Below are 21,883 nucleotides of genomic sequence, written 5' to 3' on the forward strand. Positions count from 1 at the left end.
TCCTGTTCCTACTTCTTATGGTCTAACTTGGTTGCATTCAACAGGTCCAGTGCATCTGTTTCCCTTCCAACTGTTTCCTGAATGGCAGCTTTTGCTCAGACATGCCTCCATTATAATAGCTTCCTGGCATCTTTCCAAAATGGTTATGTTTCGTGCCTGAGCACATCACAAAGTCTTTACACCTCAAAGTAGGATGTGCAATAAATGATCTCCCAATTGCTGACACCTATATTCCCCTGTGATGCTGCTGCTCCTTTAACAAGGTTAGGTTGCTCTTGTTTTTTTTCAGGAGGTCGGAAAGACACAGGCTCTGAAATGTCTGGGGTTGATCAATTGAGGGAGCTTTTAAGTTTTAAAACAACACTTATTCAATGAAAAGGGAGTGGCCAATTCTTCCAACTCAGCTTTTCTCTGGTTTGGTTTAGGTTTTGGTTTTAGCAGTCTAACTGTTGAGAGCCACTAGCTTTTTTTTTTGAGGCTGATAGTCAAAGTAACAGTTATGTGGAAGAAGGTGTTCCATGTTGAATCTCTCTGCCATTTCTCTCTCTCTCTCTTTTCCCCTGTAAAACCTTTTTTTGATTTTTCCTTTTTTGTCAAGGGGTGTTTATGGGGATTGTTGCAAGTATTTGGAACAGCATCATTAAGTTGTGTTTTCGCACAGGTGAAGTTATTCTATATTCTGTTCCCTTTTGTTTGTGATTCATTTGGTAATCTTGCAAATAAATTCACTTTTGTTTAAAGCTAAGTGGTTGGACCAGCTGCATCACCCCGGAACACCTGCTTAAAACAGCTAGCAATGTTAGGGTCTGGACTACTTCCTTGAAATGTTTTGAAGGTGTCTGGCCTGGTCCCTAACACCCCAAAGAACAAAAGAAAACAATAAAGCCCATTCTTAGTTGCGTTCTGCATCCATAAGTAAGGTTCTTTCCATCAAATGTAAAAAAACAATGCTTCCATCAACAGTAGCAAGAATTGAAACACACTTGTCTCCCCTCACCCAATCCAATCTGGGAAACAATCACGAAAATGACTCTTACGTTTTTGTTACCAGCCTTATCATCACGTCAGTCTCAGCATCTTTACTTTCTGGGATGGAAGTGGTAAGGTTTGCTATTATTAATGATTAGCCACTACATCCTGTTCGAAATTAAGGACACTTGATAATTCAGGTAAACTTTGATTAAGCTCAGCTGTAGTGCCTGTTGTGCCTATTTATGTTACATAGGGTCCTGAAGAGCAGCCATTTGAGAAGGCACCAGTTTGTTATGAGAAACTATGGAACGGTGTTGCAGCATGTGCCACCAACTTCGAAGAGGAGAGGGAAGTTTTGCAAGAAATGTAAATTCATCTCAAAAGAATTCATGGCATTACCAAAAAACTGAAGCACTACTCTAATAGAATTTCAAATATCAAGACCAAAGTTTATTTAAGACCACATGATATATAATTTCAACTTGATGTTACACAGCAAGTTATTTCTTGTGAAAGAATTGCATGATTTAAGAACTGTGAAAACAATTATCACCTCAAGAGAAAAAAAGATTAGATTACAAACACGGTCACCTCTAGCTTTATTTTCGAATTGGTGTACTAATCATACCCACAAAGAGAAATCATAAAGATATGTTTAAATCTAGCTCATCACAAAAAAATCAGAAATTTTTAGAAGTCTTATTGAACGAAACCAATATGGGGTGCACAAAGTGGACAAAGGTTGTTACTTATTGTCTTTGCATAATGTACTGAGAATATAAGTTGAGAATATTATTAAAGCCAAACATTGTTCCTGCTAGACGTCTGAATTAAAAACTGGAAATGACCAGACAGCATATATAGGGAGAGAAATAAAAAGTTAATACTTTGGGGTCAATTGTCTTTCTTCTTCCTGTTCTAATGAACCGAGACAGCTCAAATTATTGATTCTCTCCGAAATGATTCTCTCTTAAGTACATAAGGAGGAGTCAGATAAACCCTGAGGAAATTCATTCCCTGCTTTTTATTGATTGAAGAGTTAATCTTTGCAAGCAATATTTCATTTGCGTTGAGCCTGTCATCTTCAACAGTCTAGCCTCAATTGAAAATATTTCATTATTTTTAAATTACTCTGTAATTTATTTCATGATTATTGTTACAAAAAAGCCCACAGCAAATTGTTAAAGATGCTTAATACTGTGCTGCATTATCACCAACATATTTGATGTTTTTTTAAGAACTTGTGTGGCTGGTACTTTGTCACTCAGTTTATCAACTGGCAAGTTTTCTGTTTATTACAATCAAAACCTCGAGCCAAAAAGTCTTAGAATGAGTACATTAAACCTGTCAGGTAGTCATGGGGGATTCAGAGATTTTGCTTTATAGATATTTTCAAAAACAGTCAAAACAATACAGTAAACCTTAAACATTAACTGATTATGCAATTTTCAAAGGAATCTGCAGTTCCTTTTCCTCCTTTCATCTTTCTCACTCATCTCAAATCCTTTCATTTATAGTGTATTACAGATTACAGCGCCTGTCTGGAATTCTAATGTTTCTTCCTAAGCAAGGATTCAATGTAAACACGTAAACATACGTGCTCCTCTCACCACAATGTTAAGCTGATTTACTTAGCTAATGCAATGTCCATGCTGTCAGCCATTAAATCATCTGTAGACAGATTTATAAAAGTGGCATCCTAGTATTTTCTAAAACTGTACGGACATTAAACTAAAGTTAACTCCAACAGTGAAACAGGTACAAGAGTACTCCTTCAAGACTCTTTTACTCTTTGTACTGCATGTGGTTGTGATTTTGATTATAGTGTAACTTTGGTACGCCACCTCTTCATAGCGATGTTAACATTTCTGTGTGTTCTCGTAAGAAATTTACAATTTCATTATGAATTATGACCAAGACAAATCATCCATTATTCATATTGGAACTACTTAGCTCATTTATGTAGAAATGATTCTTAAATTTAGACTTTAACAAGCGGGAAATGCATGAAATCAAATCTAATCATGGCAGCTGGGGAATTTGCATTCAGTTAATTGAATAAATCTGGGTTAAAAGCTAGTGTGGTTAGTAGTGGTTACTTTGAAATAATCAGATTGTTGTAAAGCCAACTTTGGGTGAAGTATCCTTCAGAGATGAAAGTCTGCTAACCATGCACAGTTCAGCATAAACATAACTCCAGATCTAGAGTAATGTGAATATGACCTAGTAAGTCACTTAGTTGTAGTTAGCCATTAGGAAAATACCTAACAATGAATTTGGATGGACCAGTGGCATCAACCTGGCATTGGACATGACAAAAGCACAACCAACCCAATCAACCCTGAAAAGTTCTCACTAACCTGTTGGGGCCTGTGCCTAAATATTCATACTCTCAGAATTAAGCCTTTGAACCAATGTCCCAGACATCTCCATCAGCATACCTGGATCTATTCCGGTCCACTGGTAGAATAGTCCCATCAGAGATTTCAATGATAATCAGCTAAGAAGGTGTGACCTTGGGAGCTCAAAAACCCAAGAAGTCTCAAAGCATTAAGAGTCATAGAGATGTACAGCATAGAAACAGACCCTTCGGTCCAACTCATCCATGCTGACCAGATATCCCAACCCAATCTAGTCCCAACTGCCAGCACATAGCTCATATCCCTCCAAACCCTTCCTATTCATATACCCATCCAGATGCCTTTTAAATATTGCAATTGTACTAGCCCCTACCACTACCAGCCCATTCCATACACACACCACCCTCTGCGTGAAGAAGTTGCCCCTTAGGTCTCTTTTATATCTTTCCCCTGTCACCCTAAGTCTATATTCTCTAGTTCTGGACTCCCCCACCCCAGGGAAAACACCTTGAATATTTACCCTATCCATGCCCCTCATGATTTTATAAACCTCTATAAGGTCACCCCTCAGCCTCCGATGCTCCAAGGAAAACAGCCCTATCATATTCAACCACTCCCTATAGCTCAAATCCTTGTAAATCTTTTCTGAACCCTTTCAAGTTTCACAACATCTTTCAGATAGGAAGGAGACTAGAATTAGATGCAAACTATTCCAAAAGTGGCCTAACCAATGTCCTGTACAGCCGCAACATGACCTTCCAACTCCTGTACTCAATACTCTGACCAATAAATGAAAGCATACCAATAAATGAAACACCTTCTTCACTATCCTATCTACCTGCAACTCTATTTTCAGAGAGCTATGAACCTGTACTCCAAGGTCTTTTTGATCAGCAACACTCCCTAGGACCATACCATTAAGATTTGCTTTCCCAAAATGCAGCATCTCACATTTATCCAAGCTAAACTCCATCTGCTACTCTTCAGCCCATTGGTCCATCTGATCAAGATCCTATTGTTATCCAGGGTAACCTTTCTTGCTGTCCACTATACCTCCAATTTTGATGTCCTCTACAAACTTACTAACTATACCTCTTATGCTTACATCCAAATCATTTATATAAATGATGAAAAGTAGAGGACCCAGCACCAATCCTTGTGGCACTCCACTGGTCACAGGCCTCCAATCTGAAAAATGACCCTCCACCACCACCCTCTGGCTTCTACTTTTAAGCCACTTCTGTATCCACATGGCTAGTTCTCCCTGTATGTCATGAGATCTAACCTTGCTAATCAGTCTCCCATGGGGAACCTTGTTGAATGCCTTACTGAAGTCCATACAGATCACATTTACCGCTCTGCCCTCATCAATCCTCGATGTTACTTCTTCAAAAAACTCAATCAAGTTTGTGAGACATGATTTCCCACGCACAAAGCCATGTTGACTATCTCTAATCAGTTCTTGCCATTCCAAATACATGTACATCCTTTCCCTCAGGATTCCCTCCAACAACTTGCTCACCAACGATGTTAAGCTCACAGGTCTATAGTTCCCCGAATCCTCCTTACCACCCTCTTTAAACAGTGGCACCACGTTAGCAACCTCCTATCTTCTGGCATCTCACCTGTGACTATCAGTGATACAAATATCTCAGCAAGGGGCCCAGCAATCACTTCCCTAGCTTCCCACAGCGTTCTAGGGTACACCTGATCAGGTCCTGGGGATTTATCCACTTTTAAGCATTTCAAGACATCCAACACTTTCTCCTTTGGAATATAGACCTTTTTCAAGATGTCACCATCTAATTCCCTACATTCTATGTCTTCCCTGGAAAGTTTATATATTGACAGGAAACTCTTGCTTATTATCACCGACACTGTATGGCAGCTTGTAAATCAAACACCACCACCAGTTAAGAAACATTAAGTGGAGCAAGAAGCAGAATGCACTTGGGACTTTTGATGCTCTCCACTTAAAAGTGACACAGTAGCTCTGTTGTTGACTGAGCTGGCCAGGTTTTGACTGCTGTGGCTGATGGATAGGTCCTGTACAGAGAACCAACAGAAGAAAAAACTATTTGACTTAATTCCCACCAAATTACCAGTCATTCAGGCTTTTTGTCTTGACAGTATTGGTAGGAATGATCACAACATATTTGCAAGAGTACTGTGCCTTTAAAAGAGGTTTATTCCGTGTTATTTCTCTTGCAGAGATGTATTGCCACAGTAGTATCAAAAGCAGTGGATAAACAGCTTTGAGCTCCCTGAGTCTTTCTTTAAAATTAGACAAAAGAGACATGGATGCATAGAGTCAGGCTGTCACAGAGCCACGGTTAGTTTAAGTTTTGCTTCTAGTTGGGGCTTTTAGAGATGATACAGTGTTCTCTCCATTGCAGTAAAAAGCTTGAGTTCTCTCTCTTTTGCTGGATTATTTTTCTTTTGGTGTTCCTTTGTCCAGGACTGTCCAGGAAATGGCATCTGAGAAAATCTGTTTTGCTGAATTAGCTTTTGCCAATGGTGCGTTTATGTGATGCTGCTACATTGGAACAGTTAATGATTAGTAGTTAAATAATATATTTTTTAAATTATTTCAATAAAGGTAGGCCAATTCTTCTTTGTTTATTTGTATTTAACTGTGCTGTAATAATCGAATCACATCTGGAATACAGCACTTTACATTTGTCTTAAATTAGATATAAAATTAGGATCTGGGAACCTCTTTGTTAGGTTTTTAGAACACAGAGCAGGCCCTTCGGCCCTCTATGTTGGGCCGACCTGTGAACTAACCTAAGCCCATCCCTCCTACACTATCCCATCATCATCCACGTGTTTATCCAAGGATTGTTTAAATGTCTCTGATATGGCTGAGTTAACTACACTGGTAGGCAGGGCACTCCACGCCTTTATCACTCTCTGAGTAAAGAACTTGCCTCTGACATCTGCCTTAAATCTATCACCCCTCAATTTGTAGCTATGTCCCCTCATACAAGCTGATGTCATCATCCTAGGAAAAAGACTTCCACTGTCAATCCTATCTAATCCTCTGATCATCTTGTATGTCTCTATCAAATCCCCTCTTAGCCGCCTTCTTTCCAATGAGAACACACCCAAGTCTCTCAGCCTTTCCTCACAAGACCTTCCCTCAAGAGGGGAATTAAGGGGGTTTGGTTTAGTCCTCAACATAGCCCTTTAGAAACAAAATCATGCCTTCATACCATGAACTCCTGTCATTTTCTGGGATACTAACATGGTGTTAACTGGCAACGATTCAGAACAGATATAGCAAAATAAAACTGAACACCCATGAGTTGGAGTGGCCCATCAACAGACAAAATAAATTGGTGACAATCTACAGTCTCTGTCTGGCAAATCTCCATTTTGCCATTACCATTAAGCTAGAGATCAACAAGAAATGTAGAATAGTTTGCCAAAGCAGCACCACACATACCTAAAGTAAAGAAATACCAATCTGGTAAAGCTACAACGCAAGCCTCAATGCATGTTAAACAGTGAAATCACAAGCAATAGATTAATTCAAACTTTTCCTCCCATATCCAGTCATAATTTATTTGTTTATTTATTCATTCATACATTCCTTACTTCATTTCATTCATGGGATGTATGCATCGTTTTTGCCCTAATCCAACTGGCTTTGAGAAGGTGATGGAAACTTATTACCCAGTGGAGACATAACTTACCAGGGGACACAGATTTAAGTGTTTGGCAAAAGGATGAGAGTGGACATGAGGAAAGGTTTTTTTTTAACCCAGAGGTGTCTGGAAATCGCTGTCCAGTTGCTAGTTGAGGAAGAAACACTCAATTCAATTAAAAGGAATCTGAATCTGCACATGAAGTGCTGAAACCTGTAAGGCTAGGGAACAAGTGTTGTAAAGTGGGATTAAAATGGGCTTCCAGTTTATTCAGCCAACTTAGCTCTTCTTAAAATAAACCTTAGCTCCACGTCTTTGGGTTATTATTTAATATCTTTCATTGGTTTAGCAACAGTTTTGTCTCTTTATACTTGCAAATTGCTTTTTCTTGTTAATGATGTCATTAAATTTAAAATCTCATTTAGTGAGTTATAAGTGTGTGTTCATTTTGTAAAAGAAATGATTGCTAATATCCTCAACACTTCCTCATAATTAAAGTTCATGTCACACAAAACCACCTTGAAAATGAAATAATTTATTTAATCAAAACTGTAGTTTTCAAAGGGATCTGATAAACATCTTATACAGCAAGAACGCAACCTACAGATCTGCAGTCAATCTTCTACTATTGCTATCTTTTCATTTACTTAATGAAGTCAACTAACTTTATGATTGTGTGTGATCCATGACTTACCATAGGGGGTCGCGCATAAGCGACAACTGCTGCTGCTGCTGCAGCACTCATCTGAGGTGAGATATTGTGCAAGCCTGGATATCCTCCTGGGCTGTTCAGATCTCCATTGATACCGGAATGAGGCACTATCCCAAAAGGTGAAGGATAAGGTCCTGGTACCGCCAAGGGTGGCCTTAATGCTGAGGCTATAAAGTAATTGTGAAAAAGGGTTAGTTTTTTTTTAATTTGCCCAATGTTAATTATGGTTAAGATTCAAAGATAAACCTACCCCTTACATTGCTAAAATTTTTATTCTTGCAGGATAGTTTACAACTGATCATAAATACAGAAACACTTTCAAAATATAGATCTGCTGAATTGGCTCAAAGTGTTGGCAACTTAAATTAATGTGACATGCTGCTCTACAGCATTCCGTTCTTAAATTAGACTTTGAATATGAACAAGACTACTCTAAAAATGAAACAAGGAACATTTATCAAATGTTTCACCATTTGTACACAAAAAAAGATAGATTATAGACAATTTACGTAATGAGTCCATTCCTGGAGGTTTGCAGAGGCCCGGACGTGGTCCTGAAGATGCACTTGTGCCCGGAGTTGGCACATCACCTCGCGGAGTTGGGGTACTGGATTTCATCACTGGGGTGCCGGTCTTTTCATGCTACAAAGTCAGGTTTAAAGTGTGTAAGTTATTCCAATGATTATAATATTAATTCAATTTCAAAACATACATTGGCTGAATGCTTCGTAAAAAAGAACAAAGCTTTTCTTTGAAACATTGAGCAGGATATTGCCCTCAACGTTCCTGGACTAGAGTGGATACAGCAAGTCAGGAAAGCTCTGAGCTTAGAAATGCTGCAAAGATCTTTTTTCAAAAGGGTGAACTGGACACAATTAATGATTTCTAGTTTTACCTAAAACTATTACCAATGTAATACCCTTATTTAAAAAAGGTAGGAGACCAAAAAAACAGATAAATGTAAGGCCAATTAGTTTAACATTGGTTATTGGGAAAACATTAAGAGTCTATTGTAAGAGATATAATAACGAAGCGTTTTGAAAACATAAATCGATCAAGCTCAATCAGCAAGATTCATAAAGGGGAAATCAAGTCCGACAAATTGATTAGAGTTCTTTGAGGAGGTAACAAGTGAGGTAGATAAAGATGAAGTAATGGATGCAAAATATTTGATTTCCAGAAGACATTTGATACCACACGCTCAGCTACTTAAAAAGATGTTGGGTTTTGGAGGTAGTACGTTGACAAGGATAGACGATTAGCTACAAATAGGAGACAGAGAGTTGGAATAAAGGGGGTTCTTCAGGATGGCAATCCGTAACGAGTGGAGTGTCACAGGAATCAGTGCTGAAACAACAGCTATTAACAATATATAAATGACTTGGATGAGGAAAGTCAATGTAGAGTAATTGAGTCATAGAGATGTACAGTATGGAAACAGACCTTTTGGTCTAACTCATCTATGCCAACCTGATATCCCAACCCAATCTAGTCCCACCTGCCAGCAGCTGGCCCATATCCCTCCAAACCCTTGCTAATCATAGACCCACCCAGATGTCTTTTAAATGTTGCAATTGTGCTAGCCTCCATCACTTCCTCTGGCAGCTCATTCCATGCATGTATCACCCTCTGTGTTAAAAAGTTGCCCCTTAGGTCTCTTTTATATCTTTCCCCTCTCACTAAACCTATGCCTTCTAGTTCTAGACTCAACCCTCCCAGGGAAAAGACTTCGTCTATTTATCTTATCCCTCATGCCCCTCAGGATTTTATAAATCTCTATAAGGTCACCACTCAATCTCAGATGCTCCAGGGAAAACAGCTCCAGCCTGTTCAACTTCTCCCTTTAGATCAAATCCTCCAACTCTTGCAACATCCTTGTAAATCTTTTCTGAACACTATCAAGTTTCACAACATCCTTCCAATAGGAAGGAGACCAGAATTGCACGCAATATTCCAAAAGTGGCCTAACCAATGTCCTGTACCGCCGCAACATAACTTCCCAACTCATGTACTCAATACTCTGACTATAAAGGAAAACGTACCAAATGCCTTCTTCACTATCCTACCTACTTGCGACTCTACTTTCAAGAAGCTACGAACTTGCACTCCAAGATCTCTTTGTTCAGCAACACTCCCTAGGACTTAAGTACACAAGTCCTGCTAAGATTTGCTTTCCCAAAATGGAGAACCTTGCATTGATCTAAATTAAACTCCATCTGCCTCTCCTCAGCCCATTAACTCATCTGATCTGCTGTACTCTGAGATAACTTTTTACTCTGTCTGCTACACCTCCAATTTTGGTGTCGTCTGCAAACTTACTAACTATACTTCTTATGCTCACATTCAAATCATTTATATAAATGACGAAAAATATTAGACCCAACACTGGTCCTTGTGGCGTACTTCTGTCAAATTCACAGAGAACACAAAAATAGGTGGGAAGGCATGAGGTAAAGATAGTACAGAGTCTGCAGAGTGATATAGAAAGGCTGAATGAGTGGGCAAGAATTTGGCAGATGAAACTAATGTTCAAAAATACAATGGGATGCACTTTGGCAGGTAAAAGAATGGTTTATTATTTAAAAGGAGTTACTGAAGAATTTGAGAGTCTTAATGCATAAATCACAAAATGCTGCACATAAGTTCAGCAGATAATAGGGAAAGCAAATGAAATGTTGACGTTTATTTCAAAGGGAAGTATGTATGAAAATTAGGAAGTCTTGCCAACACCAAAGGCAATGGTCAGACCACAGCTGGGAATACAGTGAACAGTTTCAAGCCCCTTATCTAAGGAAGGATATACTGACATTAGAGACAGTCCAGAGAATATTCACCAGACTGATCTCAGCTATGAGGGACTGTCTTGTGAGGAGATGTTAAGTAGGTTGGGCCTGTACTCATTCATATTTAGAAGAATGAGAAGTGATGTTACTGAAATGTATGAGCTTTTTAGGTGACATGACAGAGTGGATGCTGAAAGGTTATTTCTCCTTGTGGAAGAGTCTGAGACCAGATGCCTAACCTTCCAGAATAAGGGAGAGTAAAAGAATGTCCATCTAAGTTAGAGATGAGGAGGAAATTATTCTTTCAGACAGAAGTGTATTTGGGAATTTCTTTATTACAGAGGACTACAAAGGCTGAGATAGGCATACATCACTAAGAGGAATTAAGTGTCATGGGGCAAAGGTAGGAAAATGGGGTTGTGGATTTTCAGAGCAACCATGATCTCATTGAATGGCAGAGCAGATTTCATGGTTTGAATCACCTTTGTCTGTTCATTTGTCTTATGGCCTTGTGTTCTAGGAACAGAACAAGGCTTTTTGAGAGTGGAAATTCACGATCCCTGTACTGAGAGATCAGAAACCACGGCTTGGATCGTCACTTTCCCATAACAGCACCAGGTAAGAGCCAAGGTGGCTAACTGGTTTTGATCTCTCAAGGGGGTTGGTGGAGGGAAAGGACAATGCCTAGAAAGTGTTGGGGGAAGGCAATAGTGACCCCATGATCTGAGAGGAAAGGGCAAATGAATCAACACCATTTTTTAAGATAAATCTGATTCAACAAATATGTTTGTATGCAATCTGCTGCTCCTCAGATGCTGCCTGAACTGCTGTGCTCTTCCAGCACCACTAATCCAAAATCTGGTTTCCAGCATCTGCAGTCATTGTTTTTACCTAATCATAGTAGCCTGTCAGGAATAAAATACAGTCTCTAAAATAGTCATGCCAAATTGGAAGACAAATTAGGGCATGTGTAGTCACATTGGGGGCGAAGTGGTATTTTCGGGTTTCATGGTGGAGGTTACAAGGACATAGGAACGTAAGCAACAGGAGCAGGCATAGGCTATTCGGCTCCTCAAACCTGCCCTGTAATTCTGCTCAGATCAATCCTGATTCCCCCAGGTCTCAACTCCTCTTTTAGCCCAGCTCCTTAAAGTCCTTAACAACATGATACTTTGAAAACTGATCTACCGCTTCTTGAAATACTTTCAGTGATCTAGTGTCCACACTATCTGGGGTACAGAATTCCAGACTTTCACTAGCTTCTACTTTTCTTTCACGTCTTAATTTTAAATGAGTGCTCTCTTATTTTGTAACTGCATCTCATAGTTCAAGATTCCCCACTAGTGTAAACACTAGATCACTGAAAGAAGCGGTAGATCAGTTTTCAAAGTATCATCAGATTAGATTAGATGAGATTACTTACAGTGTGGAAACAGGCCCTTCGGCTCAACAAGTCCACACCAACCCGCCGAAGCGCAACCCACCCATACCCCTACATATACCCCTTACCTAACACCACGGGCAATTTAGCATGGCCAATTCACCTGAATCGCACATCTTTGGAATGTGGGAGGAAACCGGAGCACCCGGAGGAAACCCACGCAGACACGGGGAGAATGTGCAAACTCCATACAGTCAGTCGCCTGAGTCGGGAATTGAACCCGGGTCTCTGGTGCTGCGAGGCTGCAGTGCTAACCACTGTGCCACCGTGCCGCCCACATGTTGTTAAGGACTTTAAGGAGCTGGCCTAAAAGAGGAGTTGAGACCTGGGGGAATCAGGATTGATCTGGGTGAATTACAGGGCAGATTTGAGGAGCCGAATAGGCTATGCCTGCTCCTGTTTCTTATGTTCCTATGTCCTTGTAACCTCCACCATGAAACCCGAAAATACCACTTCGCCCCCAATGTGACTACACATGCCCTAATTTGTCTTCCAATTTGGCATGACTATTTTAGAGACATTTCCCCCCCCCCCTGTGAAGTACCCTCAGAGTCTTATGCTTCAATACGATCACCTTTCAGTCATCTAACATCTTATGGCTAAAGGCTCAAATTGTTTAGCTAGTATTGATACGTCAGACCTTTCATCCCAGGAATCAGTCTCTCAAATCTGTTTTGAATTTCCTCCAATGCTAGTATATCCGCTCTTAAATATGGTAACCAAAACTTTACACAGCATTCCAAGTGCAGCCTCAGAAACAGCCTGCTGTGGTGTTAGAAAAGTTGTCACAAGGGTTTTCTGTTTTTAATCTCCAACCCCTTCGCAATAAGGGGCAAAATTCTATTATACTTCTAAATTACTTGCACGCCAACTCATTACATTTCATGCACAAAGACCCAGATTCCTCTGTGCTGTACCTTCTTGGATTGTCTCTCCATTTAAATAACATACTGCCTTTTGATTCTGCCTACCAAAGTGCATAACCTCACATTTTCTTACATTAAATTTCACCTGTCAGGCTTTGCCTATTTGTTCAACCTATCTATATGCTCTTGCAAATTCTTTACAACCTCATCGAAGCATGTCCTCCAATCACTTTTTGTATCATCAACAAATCTGGATACATTGCATTCGGTCTCCTCCACTAAGTACAAGGCACAAGTCAGGAGTGTAATGGAATATTCGCACTTGCCTGGATGCAGTTCCTTCTAGACTCAAGAAACTTGGAACCATCCAGGACCAAGAAGCCTGTTTGATTGGCACCACGTTCACAATGTCCACACCCTCCACTATTGACGTTCAGTAGCAGCAGTGCACTACAAGATGCACTGCAGAAATTCACCAAAGATCCTTAAGCAGCGCCTTTCAAATTGACAATCCCTTCCAACTAAAAAAAAACAAGGGAAGCAAATATATGGGAACACCGCCACCAGCAAGTTCCCCTCCAAGCTATTCACCATTCTGACTTGGAAAATGCCACTGTTCCTTCAATGTCATTGGATTGAATGGAATGGAACTTGTCTCTAACAGCAGGTGAACTGCTGTGGTTTGGAAGGCAACTCACAACTACCTTCTCAAGTGCAAGGTGAGACAGACAATAAATGCAAGCCCAGACAGCAATGCCCATGTATCAAAAGTGAATGCAAAAAAATTTACTAAGGCTGGTAGTCACAATTAAATGCAAAGTGAATTAATGCTACAAAATATAGCTATGAGCTCTAAGATGAATCACATGTAGTTGCAGGAGATGGTTATGTATCCTTGTTCACAAAGCAATTCACCACAAGCATGCATGTCAAAGGTTCCCTGAGCTCCAAAACGAAAATCTTAAATTACTTCTAAGTTGACTGAAAATCGGCCATGATAATGTGGTGAGACTGGTGGTTTGTCACTGTTGACTTAGGTAGATGAGGATACCGTCTATGGAGCATTCATAGACATGATAGGGAGGTGATTTTAAAATGAAGGCCAAGATAAGAAGCAGAGCGCTACATCTGCCAGCTAACTTTTGACTTTCAATTCAGAATTATCACTGTCTAACTACTCAGGAAAGGAGGAGGGAGCTGCAAGCTGTACATACGCAGCACAGTTTGTTATTAATGAGATGCATATACATGAAAATGAGGTAGTTACCATTTGTCTGCAAGATTCTAATCTCACCATGAAAACCTCAAAGAAAAAATTGGAGATTTGTTTTTTTTGGTGGCAAGAATCAGATTGTTTCATTCTTGCCTATGTTCCCACATTTCGCACCAATGCCCACATCACTCTGGGCATGGGAAAATTCCACTCCAGGAATTGAATGTAAACATTTAGCCTATTACTACATGACTGATCTATGTACATCTCTGAATGAATACTTTCCAGCTATTTTGAGATTTCAGATTAAATTGCAAATGGAAAATATAAGATTAGCTTCTTTTGAAATATATAAAATGACATTACTTGGGTAAAACTTCCAGTTGCAAAATAAAGTAGTAATTATTGCAATGTTGCATGTTGCACTTGCATGCTTTTAGGCCACACAAACAATAATGATTCAGATCACAGCTGCATTCTTTCAGTCAAGCTTATACATCTTAAATCCTGCATTTATATACAGTGTGTAAATCATACTTTACAATGCACACTGTCAATAGCTTAAAAGATCAATTTTGCACTGGCAACTCAGGTAACAGACACTAATAAACACATTAAAGGTCAAACCTAACCTGAACTAATTAAGAGACAACATCAGCATGTGGAGTTATATCTGAATTTGATACTGTGTCATGATGATAATGGTCTCATAATCAATCACTTATCAGGGATTAATTAACTTGATAGGTTAGCTCACTCAAAACACATAGCAAATTAACCCTTGAAAACCCATCAAAATTCCTAACACCTCACTGTGCTGGTAAACTGTACATACCAAAATTGGTTGTTTTATTGCTCTAATGTCTGCTCTGTAACACATTAAACACATTACAAGTTATAAGGTAGACAATAGAGACCAAAAAAAAACTGATTATCTGTATATCTAGCTTGGAGACACAAAGCAGCAAGGAATGAGATGTTAAACCACTTTAAAGGACTTTAAGGACTCCAATCACTACATGTAGATAATTTTATGACTCTGTCTGCAAGTTTTTTCTCACACCAGTATGCTGTTTTCCAAAAATCTTAAGCATGTAAATTTCACCTGCAAATTATCTGCTTGTTAACTGTTCAAGAGCAGGAGGTGTCATCAGCACAATGTTATCTTATTATATGCCACCATAAAAGGCATCTGGATGGGTAAATGAATAGGAAGGGTTTAGAGGGATATGGGCCAAGTGCTGGCAAATGGGACTAGATTAGGTCAGGATATCTGGTTGGCATGGATGTATTGGAACAAAGGGTCTGTTTCCGTGCTGTACATCTCGGTGACTCTATGCACACAATTTGGCATGCATAGTTTTAATAGTCTTCTGCAAGACTCATTCTTAAATCTTTATAGGACTTAGTTCAAATATTTCCTGAGCCAAGTATCAAGACAGCATTTACATCATGCTTTACTCCCTATTCTAAACAAAACATGTGCAAACTTATTGCATAGCCACAATTATGGATGTGTCTAATCTTGTTATACAAAAGTCATGTAGTTTCTGCTCTAAAGCATTTTAAGGTAATAACCAAATTTGATTTCTATAATTTCTGGCATAATTTAAATGAAAATGCTTCCACCTGATACTCACATGGCCTAGCTCTTTGGATTTGAGAGATGAGGAGCTGCCAGAAGATGCTGTGGAAGCTGGGCTACTGGAAGCATCCTTCTTGAGTAAGCGAGATTTATCCAAGCCATTTTCACGAGGCGAGTGTGCAGGACTGCCTCGTGGTGACGATGGGTCCTACACATATAGATAGAACACATTCTTGTCATTTTTGCATTCACAAATTAATAACTTTGCAGATAAAAGGCAGGTTAACAAAATTCAGACTCATGGAATAATACCATCAGAGTGCTTTGATAAAAAGTTGGCTGTAAGATCAAAACAGCATGCTATGGTGAATAGCTGTTGTTCAGATAGGTGGATGGCAGACAGTGGTATTCTGCAAGTTTCAATACTTGGATAACTGCTTTCTTTGATAGATGTCAATTAACACAACTTTGGAATACAAAATAAAATTTCAAAATTTGTCAAAGAGGAGATGTGACTAACATTAAGGATGATTTCAATTGACTGCAACGTTTGATACCTAATTTAGTAGAATCGGTAGATAAATGATAGAAATTAATCAGTGAAGCTTGAGGCAGTACATTTTAATGGAAAGAATAGTGAAAGGTAATATTGATTAAATAGTACAGTTCTAAAGAGTAAACAAAGTCATGGGGACTTGGTGACTCATGAGCCTTGAATCCTTGAAGGTAAAAGGACACATTGGAGAGCAATTAGCAAACTTCATGGGCCTCACAATTAGTAAGAGATAAACAGAAGTCTTGCTGAAAGTTTATCGAGCTCTGGTTAGGCCACAATTGGAGTATTACATCAAGTCCTGGTCATTACAATTTAGGAACCTCCTTGACAGGCTGCAGAGGAAATTTACAAACATGGCTCCAGAGCTGAGGGAATTTAGCTACAACTGTGGGTGGGGTAGTTGGGCTGTCCTCCTTGGCAAGAGATTGAGAGGAAATTTTATCGCAGTATTCAATGTAATTATCTGGAACTTGCAGGATAGGAAGGTAGTGAAAGCAGAGATGGTAAATGATTTTGGAAGGAAATTGGAGAAGCAATTGAGGGAAGTCAACTTACAGAGCTGTGGGATTGAATTGTGTAATGTGTCTGATTGGTGAGGTCCAGAAAATGAGCATGGGTTTGAAGGGTTGATAGGATCATTATCACCGAAGGAGGCCAATGTTAAAATAGGAACCTGAGATATTGTAGTCAAAAATGGTATGTTCCTCATTTTAAAAGCTTGGAGGGATACTTTAGTAATGGCCCAAACTCTGATCGACCTGCATCAACAATCACTCATGGCACAAAGTAAATGTCAGGGCCTGGATGAAAAGTCAATATTTCACAAAGGAATTCAAGAATTGAATCCTAACTTCCAAAGATAGATGGTTGAAATCTAAGGTATCTGAACTTGCTACAATGGAAGTTGGATAAGGGGTGATAAGCAGGCAGCTTCCCTTCATTTCAATTATTATTCTATTTCCTACCATAGACAGCAAGTCTCCCAGACCTCAGGAAACCTGGCAACTTAAAGATGGGGTGAACAAGTGAATCTGCAAGGTAAGCACCTTTATAGCATTGTTCCCCACCTCATCACCTGTGCTTGGAACCTGCCAAACCACCATCTGAGACAACCAAACTTATGGACCACCACACGATTCCCCAATCACTCCTTTGTGCATGTAATTTCTTTTATCTGCCTCTGGTAAACTTTAATATTGCAAAGCAAACTTTTTGCCTGAACAGCCTCCAAGCCGCAAGACAATTAAATTCTGTAGGACATACTGGAAAACTATTTCTTTGACCTTATGGCATCACCTCCAGAATAAAATCCAGATTGAACTCTCCTTTCTAACAGACATAAAGGGGCCATTTTGGTTTAAGTGCAATGCTTTCATCTATTCAATGAATACCCAGCTGCAATGTGGGCACTAATTAGGAATCCATCTCAATGATGTTAAGTAATAACTGACAGCAGGAAAGGGAAATAAATCAACGATGCAATTGAAAGGAAGAACGAAAGGGGTGTCCTCTGTGTTGGGGTTAAAAGAGGTTGAAGAAAGGACTAAACTTTGACACCAATACCTAAAAGTGGAAAACATTCCAACTGTTAGCATAGATATCCTCAACACCCGAGAGCATAAAGGAGGATGAAACAAGACTTTAAAATAAATCAAATCATAGCATGATATTTTCTCTTCCCATCCTTCAGCAAAATGAATCCTCCAAAAATCCGACTTGCAATAAAAGGTACAGATGAAGGAAGTCTAAGGAAACTGTTTAACTATACATCTTTCTAAAGAAGGCTATGATTCTCTGTCCACGCCTAATGCTCTATCCAAAATAGCAAAAATAGAGATAAGACATTGAAATGATTTACACAGAGGACACCAAGATTTATAAACTGGTACATGAAATGAGAACAATGCACCTTTTCATCAAACAATATTTTTATGTCAGCAAGAGAATCAAAACCAGTATAAATAAGCTGATAAAGACTTGACCAGAGTTTCTCAGCATTCGGAGATGGTGGTAAATTTCAATCGGGGTTCCTGCTCATGTTGCTATTAAGTGCAGTTATGTCCTTGTGGGTTGACAGCAACTAAGGGGAGGATCAAATCATCTGTAAAGCCTATTATAACAAAATGCCCTTTGAACTTGTAAGTGACCTTGGTACTTGGGCTTCCAGCCCCGTTGAACCATTGCTCAATATAAACAAACATTTTAAAAGATTGGAATGGGAAGACAGAAAAAAAACACGTTGAAATTACACTGTGTGAAGATAACATAAAATGTTTACTACATTGAATTAAGCTTCATTTTCCATTATTTTAAGGTAAATGTTAAACAACATTTAATTTTGTATCGAGCATCTATTCAAAGCACAAAAAAGTTAAACATTGCTGCAAGGTCATTAAATAAAATATGAGACAGCATGACACACAAAATGAAAAAAAGTACAAACCTCATTAGAAACATCCACTACTAAATTGTCATCACTTTTATCTCCGTCGCTGTCCTTTAAAACAAGATAAATATTTTCAGATGAACTGAAATATTAAAATTTGTTAGGACTAATAGCTTGATCAACTAGCTACTACACTATGAATATAACATGCTTTCAGCAGGTACAAAGTCTACTGTGGTAGACTATTAGCAGTCACTGGACATAGGAGGAAATAGCTGGCAGGTTTTACCATAAATAAATATAAACGATTGGGATAGAGTCAGGCAAAATTCTGAGTATTTTATGAAGTCACCTCCAAACTGGAACTAACCCATTTACAGCAGGCATGTAACAATTATAATACTTAATAAAATTGGTAGCTTCCAATTCAGTCTGCTCTGCAGGTTTTGCTAGTGTGTTCCAGAGATTCACAAATCCTGGTAAATCTAGCATTCGATGTGAGACAACTTCAGCTTAAGGGAGAAGAGAAGCACCAAAACCGGATTTATGGAACTATAAGCAGCAGATTTTCCTGTAGAGAATGGGATTAACAACAGAAGTATACCTGATAACAATGTCATTGCATCATCAGCATCGAAGTCACAAAATCAACTGCAGAGTGTTGGAAAGGAGCAGAAGTTCTAAGTTTTATGAAAATAATGTAAGTCTCGATCATGCTGCAATTAACAAGTTTTTGCAGGAAGTTCCATGGACTTTTGCAGCATTTCTTTGGGAGACTAGGCAGAGCTGGACCTCAAACACAAGATAGCAGGAAAGGCAAAAAAAGCATCAAGCTGAAAGCTTCAGCAACTGAAGGGTGTCTCACAGTCAAGAAAAACATAAAAAGTGCTTTCAAAGGCTCATCTGGACATTGGAGGACTGGTGGGAAAGTTGAAGGCTGGAAAATAATATACAATACCCCAATTAATAAACTGCAAGATATTGTGGCAACTGCAGGAACAGGAGTTGTGAAATCCAACCTACCACTCACCGAAACATTCAAGAGACCATGCCCAGCGCCAGGAATGGGGAAGTAGAAGAAAAGATGGACCAGGCAGCAAACTGTTTCAGGATTAGTTAAGGCAAACCAGAAGGACAAAGTCAGTGCATTATCCTGTGGGAACCATTGCTACCAACATATTAACAAGACAAGGCATGTGCAGCTTCACATGAAAGCATATTATCGGTATTCAATGCAATTTTAGTGTTGGATTAAATCTAATTCCTGAACAGACAAAATTCAATAGAAAGAACAGAGGCCAGAAGAAGGCATGGATTCATTCATTCATTAATAATCCTGATGGTTGACAGAGAATTGTGCCTATGAAGAATCTAAGATAGAAGGACCAAACAACAGAAGATACAATTTCAAGGATATCGAATGGAACAGAACAAGATGACTTGGAATTCATGAAGTTGAAGCCTACAAATCAGAAGCTTCTAAATAACTTACCAGCTACTTAAAGGAATTTAGAACAAGTCCAAAAACAAGATGAAGAATACATCCAAGCCCAGAAATACTATCTGAAGGATGGGGAGACTATATATGGAACAAGTAAATACTGGCCCAGTATTTCGAACAGTACAAACATCTCATCATCATTGGTTGATGTTTTGAGTTGTAGCCTTTCAGATTTAGTAGAACAGAACTGAAGCAGTTCTTAGGAAGGGTCACAGGACTTAAAATGTTAACCCTACTTTCTCTCTACAGATGCTATCCGATCTGCAGAGTTTCTCCAGCAATTTTGGTTTATGCTTGTTGCAGATCTTCAGCATCTACAGTTCTTTGTTTTATTACATCACTAACCTTCCACCATAGCTTAGTAAATAATAAGAAATTTTCAGTTTGAAATTCTTCAAAAAATCCATCAAAGACACTTAGGAATTACAAAGTATCATTCAAAACAAAGACGGACACCACTTTGACTGCGACAACACACACATCCTATGACAGGCAAAACAAAGACATGCACAAGAATTCTTAGAGGCATGGCATTCTAATCAGAATTCCATCAATAAACACATTGATTAAAATCCTATCTACCTCCCCTTGAAAAAAAAAGGAGAAATGACATTATCCACCTTAAGAAACCAAGACCTATAATTAGAGAGGTGGGACGTACTACCAGCACTTCACCGAACACACACTCTGATGATGAAACATCTGAAAACAAACTTTCAAGCTCAGCGAGCTAACTTACATGCTTACCCTGATATATACCTCAACCTTCACTATAATACACGGATTTGATGGAAGCACAGGGATGTGAAAGTTATGCTGCAGTTATACAAAGCCCTGATTAGACCCTACATGCAGATTGTGAGCAGATCTGGGCACCAGAAATTAGGAAGGAGACTGGCCTTGGAGTGAGTACAATGTAGATCTACAAGAATGATACTGGACATCATGAGTTTTGTTATGAAGGGAGTTTATACAAATAAGGCCTATTTTATCTAGAATTTAGAATGTTAAGGTGTGAATTCTCTGAAATATTAACAGGAAAATCCAGGGTAGATAAAGATAAATGGTTTCCAATGGTTAGGGATTCTACAACCAAAGGGCACAGTCTGAGAATTGGGGGCATAATCTGAGAATTAGGGCCAGACCATTCAGGAGAGATGTTATGAAGCACTTTGACAAGTTCACAGTTTCTTGAAAGTGGCGTTGCAGGTAGATAGGATTGTGAAGGCAGCGCTTGGTACACGTGCATTTATTGGTCAGTGCACTGAGTATATGAATGGGAGGTCAGTTTTCGGATGTACAGAATGTTGGTTCGGCCACTTTTGGAATACTGTGTGCAAATCTGGTCTTCCTGCAATAGAAAGGATGTTGTGAAACTTGTAAGGGTTCAGATAAATTTACTAGGGTGTTGCCAGGGTTGGAGGGTTTGAGCTAAAGGGAGAGGCTGAAAGGCTGGGGCTATTTTCCCTGGAGTGTAGGAACCGGAGGGGCAACCTTACAGAGGTTTATAAAATCATGAGCGATATGGGTATGGTGAAAATCCAAGGTCTTTTCCCTGAGGTGGGGGTGTCCAAAACCAGAGAGCATAGACTTAAGGTGAGAGGGGAAAGATTTGAAAGGGACAACTTTTTAATGCAGAGGGTGGAGTGTGTTTAGAATGAGCTGCCAGAGGATGTGGTGGAGGCTGCTACAACATTTAAAAGGCATCTTGATGGATACATGAATAGGAAGGGTTTAGAGTGATACAGGCCAAATGCTGGTAAATAGGACTAGATTAATTTAGAATATCTGGTTGGCATGGACGAGTTGCACAGAAGGGTCTGTTTCCGTGCTGAACATATCTATGACTCTATGATTG

General features: G+C 39.2%; 1 protein-coding gene across 2 annotated transcripts in view; it reads right to left on the reverse strand.

The window, feature by feature from the left end:
- The window catches only part of LOC132823933 (transducin-like enhancer protein 1), a 123,919-nt gene that overhangs the window by 13,911 nt on the left and 88,125 nt on the right, over positions 1-21,883 (reverse strand). For both annotated transcript variants that reach the window (XM_060838071.1, XM_060838060.1), the window contains exons 10-13: positions 18,582-18,635; positions 15,638-15,790; positions 8,204-8,336; positions 7,677-7,861 (exon numbers count right to left, since the gene is read on the reverse strand). In XM_060838071.1, the coding sequence (XP_060694054.1) occupies positions 7,677-7,861; positions 8,204-8,336; positions 15,638-15,790; positions 18,582-18,635 (525 nt within the window). The remainder of the gene's footprint in view (positions 1-7,676; positions 7,862-8,203; positions 8,337-15,637; positions 15,791-18,581; positions 18,636-21,883) is intronic.

This window comes from Hemiscyllium ocellatum, chromosome 2 (assembly GCF_020745735.1).
Source record: "Hemiscyllium ocellatum isolate sHemOce1 chromosome 2, sHemOce1.pat.X.cur, whole genome shotgun sequence".
Classification (NCBI taxonomy): Eukaryota; Metazoa; Chordata; class Chondrichthyes; order Orectolobiformes; family Hemiscylliidae; genus Hemiscyllium; species Hemiscyllium ocellatum.